The 10935-nt window shown below is 39.9% G+C and overlaps 1 protein-coding gene across 1 annotated transcript in view; it reads right to left on the bottom strand.

Moving 5' to 3' along the window:
* The window catches only part of LOC123241248 (guanylate cyclase soluble subunit beta-2-like), a 117860-nt gene that overhangs the window by 30739 nt on the left and 76186 nt on the right, over window positions 1-10935 (bottom strand). Inside the window, exons 6-7 of the mRNA XM_044668946.1 lie at window positions 7560-7756; window positions 3555-3666 (exon numbers count right to left, since the gene is read on the bottom strand). Of these exons, the coding sequence (XP_044524881.1) occupies window positions 3555-3666; window positions 7560-7756 (309 nt within the window). The remainder of the gene's footprint in view (window positions 1-3554; window positions 3667-7559; window positions 7757-10935) is intronic.

A 10935-nucleotide genomic window follows, 5' to 3' on the forward strand; every position in this document is an offset into this window, starting at 1 on the left:
CTTTCTTCCTTTCTTCCTTTCTTCCTTTCTTCCTTTCTTCCTTTCTCTTTCTCAAATTAAGATCAAACTTTTATTTTGGGGGTTTCAGGAGTATATAGAGTCACATAATCTCATTCTGGGAGGGACCTCAGAGGTCACCCTAACCAAATGCTAACTTCCTTCTATAACATCTGTATTAAGTAGTCATTCTGCCTCTGAATGGACATTTTCTGTGGTAGAGAATCCATGTCGTCCACTGGCATCTCAGTTCACTTTTGGACAACTCTAATTCTTAGGGATTTCACCACCACCACCAGCCCTCCCTTAATGTTGAACTGAAATCTGTCTCAGCACAGGCAGTGCCCGGAGTCAGGAAGATCTAGGTTAAAATCTGACCTCAGACCCTAAGAAACTGTGTGACTCTAGGGAAATCACTTAATCTCTGTCTGCCTCAGTTTCTTAATCTATAACATGGGGGTAAAAATAGCACATACCTCTCAGGGCTATAATGAGGATCAATTGAGATAATAATTATAAGATGCAGCACAGTGCCTGCCATATCAAAATTGTTCAATAATATAAAAGGTAGCATTTATATGCTACTTACTACATGCTAGACACTTCGTGAATATTATCTCATTTGATTCTCACAACAACCCTGGGAGGAAGGTTCCATTATAATCTCTATTTTACAGTTGAAAAAACTGAGGCAGACAACTTGCCCAAAGTTATATATCTAATAAGTGTTCAAAGTTGGATTTGAACTCAAGTCTTTCTTACTCCAGGACCAGAGCTCTATACACTATACCCCTTAGCTGCTCCTAATAAATACTTATTGCAATTGTCATCTTTGTCATCACTGTTGTGGTTTTACCCATTGTTTCTATTTTTTCTAAACCCTTACTTTCTGCCCTAGAATCAATACTGAGTATTGGTTCTAAGGCAGAAGAGCGGTAAGGGCTAGGCAATGGGGGTTAAGTGACTTGCCCAGGGTCATACAGCTAGGAAGTGTCTGGTCTTAACTGTCACCAACTGTCATCAACTGTCAGCCACTCCTTCTCTGGCTCCTCCTGTCCCATCCACCTTGCACAAATCCCATTCTTACAAAGGTCAGATTTGAACCCAGAACCTCCCATCTCCAAGACTGGCTCTCAATCCATTGAGCCACCCAGCTGCCCCCCATTATTGTTCTCCTATATCATAGGCTTTCTGCTACCTGGGGACACTAATGGTGTCCACCCTCTGCACTCTTCTCTCAAGGCTGAACATATTCGGTGCCCTTTGACTCTCCGTGAAGGATATGGCTTCTAGTTCCCACACTATCCTCATCAACCCGAGGAATGTGAGAACATCGTTCCTTAACTGGGAGACCTGTAATCAGATACAAAACTCAGCTCTTCTGTCTTCTTGAGCTGAGCTCTCAAATGTGCTTAAGCTCTCTTATATTCCCTCCTTCGCTTAAGCTCTTTCAGGGGCTCCAGATGGCCAGGGAGGATCTTTTTCCAAATTAAAACAAACAAAAAGAACTTGCTACCAGGTTGAGAAGCCCTCCTGCCCCATGCCAAGTTTCTGCCCAGGGAAGAGGTTTGGGTTTTTTTTGTTGTTGTTGGGTTTTCCCCCCCCTTTGGCTAATTGAATATCTCAATGAAAACAGAGTTAGCATTGAAAATGATGACAGAACAGATAATGATCACACACAGCCCTGCTCCTGCTATTCAAAGCTGTCTCGGTGGTGCGGAGTCCAGCTTTGGTGACATTTGCCACGGGTTTTCTTTCTTTCTTTTTTTCTAGACTGACAGCATTGGGTAACACATGAAATGTTAACCAACAGCCTTCTTTGGCAGGGGGTAGCCATCCAAAATAGAGGCTTTTTGATATGAAAATCTTCTAGACAAAGGATTGTCAGTTGCACATTTGAATAGCCTGCCACTGATTGTAAGCCTAAAAACACAGCCATTTGGACTGTACAGACCTGCTCTCAAATGTATATAATCATGGTCCATCAATGGGCTCCGTGGAGTGGTACGAAATGCTCTGCCCTCTTAGGGAAGCTGAGCTTTCATGTTTTGTTCTTGTCTTTGTATGCCTACCCGGTGCCTAGCACACAGTAGGTGCTTTAAAAATGCTGATTTATTGATCAAGAGGATCAGAAGATCAGAGAATTGAGGAATCAGCCTTAAGAGCTAATCTAGAGAGGGGCAGCTGGGTGACTCAGTGGATTGAGAGCCAGGCCTAGAGGTGGGAGGTCCTGGGTTCAAATATGACCTTAAACACTTCCCAGCTGTGTGAACCTGGGCAAGTCACTTGACCCCCATTACCTAGCCCTTACCACTCTTCTGCCTTAGAACCAACACCCAGTACTGATTCTAAGACGGAAGGTAAGGGTATATAAAAAAAAATAAAGATACTAAAATGGTTTGCCATTTCCTTTTCCAGTTCATTTTACAGATAAGGAAACTGAGGCAAACAAAATTACTAGAGACACATAGCTAGTAAGTGTCTGATTTTGAACTCATGAAGATGAGTCTTCCTGACTCCAGACTCAGTGCTCTATCTCTCGCATTGCCTAGGTGTCCCTCTAAATAACTTGCCCAGTAGTATGTCCTTAGGTTTTGTAGTCCCAGGGTCCTCTTCACCACTGATAGAATACTGGGAGTCAATTCCAGAATGGAAGCTCTAAAGTGTGTAGAAGAAAAGACTCATCTAGTGAGACAATGTAATGCAGGGAAAAGAGTACAGTGATAGGACTAAGGAGACCTGAGTTTTAGTCTTATCTCTGCCCAGAGAGGCACTGTGGGATAGTGGATAGACAATTGAATTTGGAGTCAGAAAGACCTGGGTTGAAATTTTGCCCCAAATCATTACTAGATCCACAACCTTGTTCACAGCATCTCAGGGTTCCTCAGCTGTAAAGTGAGGAGGTTAAACTAGATACCCTTTAAGGTCCCTTTCAGCTCTGAATCTATGAATTAACTAGCTCATCCCACCTCCCTGGCCCTCAGTTTTCCCTTGTGCCAAATGGTTGACCATTTCTAGATTAACTTTTTTTAAACCTTTACCTTCCATCTTATAATCAATCCTGCATATTGGTTCCAAGGCAGAATTGCAGTAAAGGTTAGGCAATGGGGGTTAAATGACTTGCTCAGAGTCACGTATCTAGGAAGTGTCTGAGGCCAAATTTGAACTCAGGACCTCCAGCCTCTAGGCCTAGCTCTCACTGAGTCACCCAACTACCCCCTCTAAGTTAACCATTTTTTTAACCTTTATGTTCCATCTTAGAATCAATACCTAATAAACACACATAAACACACACATGCATATGCATGCACATATGTGTGTAGATATGCATATATGTGTATTATATTCTGCATATATGTATATCCACCCACACCTACCTATAGATCTCACTAGGTCCAAAATTGACTCAATTAGTGGCATTAAAAGCAAGGAGTACTTTGCAGCCCAATTTCCTTCCCTTAGCTGTCACCCCCTGGGATCAGAGCCATTCCAAAGACTAGCTGGGCTCCACCTGTTGCTCAGATGTATGTGGCTGAAGTTAGTGAAGAGCCACTCACCTTTTCCAAATATAACAATACTTCTCACGAGATCCCAGCGAGATTTCTTCACCGGGCAGACAGAGAGACTCAAATATTTCTCTTTCATTTTCTGAAAAACTCTCTCCAGCTCCTGCAGGCAGGAAAGGGAGAAGTACATGTATTTGATCCAGTAATTTCAGATGTAGTGATATTTTGTATTTTCGTTGCTCCTTTCTCAAGTAAATTTGGAAGACTTTAGAGATAGAATCTCATCCAACCTCACGTTATTCTTAGAGGGAACATGGAATAGAAGGCCTATTTAGAGATGGTACAAGGAAACTGTAGAGTAATGGGACCAGAATCCCTATTTTGAGCCTCCGATCATGAAATAAAAGTAGTCAAGTCCAACACCAACTGCATCTCTAATGTGATGCCCTTTGTTGAGTAGCCATCATAGTTCATGGAATTTAAATTTGCTGGAATTCATCTGGTCCAATTACCTAATTTTACAAGTGAGAAGACTAAGAGAGAAAGAGACAAAGACAGAAACAAAGAGATAGAGAGGCAGAGACAAAGAAGGAGTAAGAGAAGTAATGGATAAAGAAGGTAGGATGAGGGAGAGAAAGAAAAGAGAGGGAGAGACAGAGTGACAGAGGGAGAAGAAGATGGGGAAAGAGAGAGAAACAGAGAGAGGCAGAGACAGAGAGACAGAGTGAGAGACAGAGGTAGAGGCAGAGAGAGACAGAGGGAGAGGGAGATTTATATAAAGCACTATGTTCCAGGCACCTTGCAAGAAACCCTGAGGAGAGAATATAAGAAAAAAAAATGGCCTCTACTTTCAAGATGATCACATTCTATTGTTGTTCATCCTGTGTTTTTGAACAGGACTAATGACAACACAGGATGATGTCTTGACTTACAAGTGAATTGAATTTAAGTGAGGCAGAGTTATACAAAGTCATCAGGAATATTCTTTCTTCTAGAGTCATTGAAGTCCAGTGGCAAGACAAAGAAAAAGTCAGGACAACTGGCAGTAGCCCAGGATTTATTGGAAGACTTTGGCATCTCCAATGTCTGGCCAAACTCCAAGCACTCCATGGTGCCTGCTTTCAGCTTCCTTCATGGTCATTGGAACAAATCGTTCCTCTCCATCCATTCCCTGGGAGAAATCTTCACATGCCTAGGGTAGACACTCCCTCTAACTCACCTGTTGATTACCTTCCACCTGAGTCAGTGCACCTGCTAAGACAGTTTTACTAGTGTGTGGCTACTGCGCAATCTGCAGCTTCTTGGAACCACAGGTGAGAATTGGATGGCAGGTGGATACCAAAGGTTGATGAACAGCTCTGAAAAGGGCTCAGTTAGCCCACATCCAGAGGTGCTAGTCCTCTCTGAACACCCCATAAACCCTCATGTTCTAAAAGAGGGAGATGGAAATTGGGTGAGAAGGAAGTGGCATGCACAAGATCATACAGGTAGTGAGCAGGAGAGCTGAACTTTGAGCCTCTATTTTCTGACTCTCCCTCCCTCCCTCCAACAGGCTCTTTCATTATATCACTTATGAAAAAGTGAAATGCAAGGGCAAGTTTTCTCATAAAGACTTTCATCAGGAGCATACTTAGGTTGGGATGGCACTTCATGCATTCAATGATTCATTCAACCAATATAAGTACTGTTGGCAGAACGCTTGTGCCAGAGGAGAATCAAAGTTTAGATTGAGCTATGAACTCTCATGGGTTCATACCCTATTAGGGGAAGAACCCTCAAATACCCACAACTCTAGTATCAAGCACTCCATGAGAAATACATTAACAGGGTTACAGAAATCTATAAATATAGAATCAAAGATGAAGCTTACAACATTGCTGTGTGATAAGCACTGCACTTTCCAGATGAAGAAACTGAGTCAAAGAAACTAAGCAACTTCCCTATTATCACATGGCTAATAAGTATCAGAAGCAGGATTTGAAACTAGGACTTCTTTACCCCAGGCTACTCCATAGGTATGCTACCTAGATATTTACCTGTTCTCTCCCTCAATAGAATGTAAATTCCTTGAGGGCAGGAGCTGTTTCACTATTGTCTTTTGAACCTCAACAAAAATTAACAGTGCTAATTCACTAATTAATAAATGATTGTTGACGCCTATCTCTCAAAGGGCTACGTAAAGTTCAAAGGAAAAGATCAAAAAATATCAAGAAGGTGAAAAGTACACATCATCTATGTTTGAAAATCCTTCTACAGGCTAGCTGAAATGGGATTTACATACCTCAAGAGAGAAATCCTATCTACTGGAAATTAGGTTTATCTTGAAGCTGATATGACACAGAGACCCACAGACAGATGTCACCCTAAGAGATAATGGCCTATAATTTGGTAATAGCTACAGCATGCAGCTAGAGAGGTAATACGATATATAGGAGATAGGTGACACTGTAACTCTTCTTTGGGTTAGTACAATTACTATTATCATTATTATTGATGAAGGTGATAGTTTTGCAATGGAGAGAATTGGGTTCTGATTCTGATACTGGCCTTTTCCCAATAGGCAAATCCTAGCACCTCTTTGAGATGATTTCCTTATCTGTAAAATGATGATGATAATAATACTTATTAGGACTAGTGTTTTGTTGATGAAAGATCACTGTATATGGAGTCATGAGATTAAGGTTTAAATCCTGACTCTTCCACTCATTATTATTATATTGATATTATCAGTATTTTATAATAATATTATGACTAGGATTTACTATGTTGACATTATTAATGTTTTATGTTTTATTATATCAACATTAGTAATATTGATAGTATTGCTATGTTTCTATCATTATATCATTGTTAATATAATATTATTATTTTGTGACCTAAAGCAAGGCATTTGACCTCTCTCAGCCTCAGTTTCTTGGTTTGCAAAGTCAAGGAGCTGAATTGGATGATCATTAAGGTCTATTCTAAATTTAGAAGCATGAGAGCCTATTTCTACTATCTACATCATACAAGTGTTGTTGGCAGAGTTTTTTTGTAAGCCTCAAAGCACTACATTAATAGAGATCAGGAACTCTCAGGTGAGGAAACTTCCTCTACTGAGGCAGGTCAGAACTATCTCTGTAAGGTATAATTTTACCTGGGGCATCAAGAAGTTAAATGATTTACCCAGAGTCTTACAGCCAGTATTTTTCCAGGGAGAGATTTGAACTTGGGTTTTCCCGGCAGTCTATCAAATGATATAATATTTGCAAAAATGCCTAGCAGAGCACCTGGCATATAGTAGGCACATCATAAATGCTTATTCCTTTCCCTTCCTGCCCCCCATACCATCTACTGCATAGCATTGCCTCTCACTATATAAGTATGGAATGTTATGATTACCAAAATTTGATTTGTGCTCAGGAGGTATAAAGTGAAAGTGGCCAGTCGTAACCTTTTGAAAATTATTCCAGATCTCCAGTTTGAACTTAAAATTTCTTTCTTTTTTTAAAAAAAATCCTTATCTTCTGTCACAGAATCTATTTTAAATAGTCTAAATTCTAAATATTCTAAAAATTCTAAATTAAAAAAAGGCATAATAGAAAGGGCTAGGGAGTTGAGGTTAAGTGATTTATCCTGGTTCACACCGCTAGGAAGTGTCTGAGGCCAGATTTGAACCCAGCATCTCCCATCTCCAGGCCTGACTCTATCCACTGGGCCACTTAGCTGCCCCTTAACCCTGAAGTTTCTTAAGTGGACAGGAAGACTAGAAACACGGGGCCATTAAGAGATGGGTTTATGCCAAAGTTGCCTGTCCTGACTTGTCCATGGTAAGCCAAACCAGGCACAAATATCAGTTCCAGAGTAGGTTAGCATGCCATTTACTTGATGGGGAAGTTAACAGGTCAAAGATCCATTCCAGCTGACTAAAGGAATGTGTCCTCTTCATCTTAACCGAGACAAGAAGACACCATCCTGAAGCCATTCATTCTGTTACAGGAAGGGCCAATAGATGCCTAACGCTGAGGGGCCTTCCTACATAATGTATGACCGCCTCCTAAAGAAGCCTTTCAGTACCTCTTGGTCTTGCTGGGAGTTTTTGCCTCCTTGGGACTCCTTTGACCTTATTGTTTTCTTCTGCCCACAATGTTTCTGCACGATGAGAAACACAACATGCTCTTTCTTGCCAGTCCTCTCCTCTTCTTCACCCTTATTGAGAATCTCCATAGTCACATCCATGTCAAAGAAGTCTTGAGCAACTGCTTCTATAATGCCTGGAGAAAACATAAGCATGAGTCATGGCTGATGGAAATTCAATTCAACATTTATTAAGTGCCTACTGTACACAAGGCACTAACATGAGACAAAAAGGAAGCATCCGTTTCCCTCAAGGAACTTACCACAAGGGAATCCAACGTACACAAGAATGAATAAAAGATACAGGGATAGCAACTGGACTTGAGATTTCACTGAAGCAGGGAATTCTCAGATGTGGAAATTCCTTCTACCAGTGTAGGTTTGCATCTATTCTGCAACTTAGTCTTAGAAAACGGCCTAGAGTACTGAGAAGTTAAGGGTTCTCGGGGTCACACAGCCAGCATATATCGGATGCAAGACTTAAATACAAGTCTTTCTAGCTCTGAGGATGACTATCCATGTACTATTTCATTGTTTAGTTGTTTCAGTCATGTCCAACTCTTCATGACATCATTTGGGGTTTTCTTGGCAAAGAAATTGGAATGGTTTGCCATTTTCTTCTCAAGCTCATTTTACAGATGAGGAAACTGAAGCAAACAGAGTAAAATGACCTACCCAGGGTCATATAGCTATTAAGTGTCTGGGACCAGATTTAACTTAGGAAGTTTAGTTTTCCTGATTCCAAGCCCAATGTTCTATTCACTGTTCCACCTAGCTGCCCTCTATGCTATGCTAGACAGCAAAAAGATATATAAAATATTTTCAAGAGGAAGAGGAAGTTATTGACTAGGAAAAAGGGAAGAATCAGGTAATCTTGTGTGAAGATAGAATTAACTCTCCCTTTGTCTACTTTTAGTTAATAAAATCAAGAATTTAAAATACCCCTACTTAATAGCTAGCTAACCATTAGGTAAGAGAGCTCACAAGTCACTTACTAATTCACATCCCCAAAAGCCACAAGCACTTCCCCACTTTGGGCAGTGCTAGGCAAATTGGGAAATTGCAATTGGTTCCTGTGAAGAGGGGGGAGACAGGAAATGACATGGAAAAAAGGTTATAAAAGAAAAGACCAACATGGTCTGGGCTCTTTCCTGCCTTGGCTTTTGGAGAGACTGGCTCTGGACATTCCTTTCTTGGCTTTTGAAGAGACTCTTCCTTTGGATTCTGTGTCAGTGAGTAGACCTGTAGAGACATGCTTTTCCTTGGAGTCATTCTGCATTGGTGGAACTCTGGCTGAAGACACCACTGGGAGTTCTGGCAGAAGATACCACTGGGACTTCCACATTGATATCGGGACTTGGGGAAGCCCCTGCCAGGGCTGAGCTGGACTTCACTGGAGCAACACTTGGGATTGTAGGCTAGCTAAGGCTCTGTCTCCTTCCTACATTTCCCACTTTCAATATCTCTACCTTGTTGTAAAGAAAAGCTGCTAATAGTCATTTGATTTAGGGGCTAATATTTTACAAATGACGACCACTTTTATAACTCTCATATTGAGTCAAAACCTAATTTAATTCTTACATTTGCTTATAGAAGGTGGTACCTAAGCTGTACTTCCTGAAATTGCAGAAATAATAATAACAATAATAGAATAGAATTTGCATAGAATTTTAAAGTTTGTAGAGAGCTTTATAAATATTATCTAATTTGATTCTCATAATAACCCTGGGAAGTTGGTACTATTATTAGACTCATTTTACTGAAGCCGAACAGAGGTTAAGTGATTTGCCTAGGATCACATAGCTAGTGTCTGAGGGTAGATTTGTACTCAGGTCTTCCTGACTCTAGGTCTAGCACTTTCTCCACTGTGCAACCTCAATGTTGGAAAGAAATGATGTTAAATAACACTGGAAAGATAGGAGGGAATAAGATTTGGGAGAACTTCAAATTGCCAGGCTGATGATTTTGGTATTTCTTTTTAATCCTAGAGACAATTTGAGAACCATTGAAGATTTTTGAAAGGAGGAAAGAAGAGAGCATAACATGGTCAGACTTGCATTTTATTATTTACTAATATCATTTGTTATTTTATTTGTACTGTTTATTTTATTTATTATTACTTTTTAATAATTTTCACAATTGTGTGAAGGCTGAATTTGAGATAAAAGACTTTTTGGACAGCGAGATTCATTACAAGATCTCTGCATAAGGTTCTGACCCCAAAATAAATCATATAATGATAATGTTACAGCTCTTTGGAGGATCACCAGAATTCATAATACAGATCAAGTATTCAGAAAGGCCACACTGGCCAATCAGAGAAAATAACTAGTCATTTGACAACCAAGTCTTGACTTCATGCTATGTTTGGAGTACTGTGATATAACAGACAAAAACATGTATGAGACATGCTCCATTTCCTCAAGAGAATCATCAGAGTAAGAAGACAAATTGGCAAGACTAATGAGTACTTATGCTCAAGAGACTGACAGGAAATTGTACCCACCCTCCAAAATGAAATAAAAACAATCTTCAGTCTTCTTTGTCACTATTACCAGGTGTTGTCCTGATGCCATGTTTCCAAAGATTTATTGGATCATGTAGTTTTTGTCTCAGATTCTGTGACTCTCCATGACTAGGAAATTCTGTGTTAATGCCTTGAGTTTAAATCAATCTTACAAATAGGCTCCAAAAGTTCATATAACTCATTTTATCACCTCCTAGATCAGTAAAATAATGATGGTGCCCTAGGCTATACTTTTATCAAAATTCTTGCTTGCCTGTGGACTAATTTCTTTCAGACTTAAATCTGTGAATCAAACCTACACATATCTGGGCTGAATCTTGTATTCCAAGCATTGTACTCCAAAGTTAGCTTAATACAAAATCCTTAATTATGTGTTGGCAATCCTAGGAAAGCTTTTTCACTCTATATCTTATTTTAGAATTTTTTAAATTTTAACATGAGGTAGCTATCTTATCAAAATAAAAGTCAGAAGGACCAAATCCAAGGATAAAATGATCAAAAAGTATATTTTAAAGTTACTTCACCTTTTGACATTTAAGAAACTCTAATTAAAGACACATTTATTCATGGCAGAGGTAAGAGGGCAGGGAAAAGGTGGCACCTGAGTGGTACTTCATAAACTTCCTTCCTTCTTTCCTTCTTTCCTTCCTTACTTCTTTCCTTCCTTCCTTCTTTCCTTCCTCTCTTTCTTTCCTTCCTCTCTTTCTTTCTTTCTTCCTTCCTTCCTTCCTTCCTTCCTTCCTTCCTTCCTTCCTTCCTTCCTTCCTTCCTTTCTTTCTTTCTTTCTTT

The sequence above is a fragment of the Gracilinanus agilis genome, chromosome 3 (assembly GCF_016433145.1).
Source record: "Gracilinanus agilis isolate LMUSP501 chromosome 3, AgileGrace, whole genome shotgun sequence".
Taxonomy (NCBI): Eukaryota; Metazoa; Chordata; class Mammalia; order Didelphimorphia; family Didelphidae; genus Gracilinanus; species Gracilinanus agilis.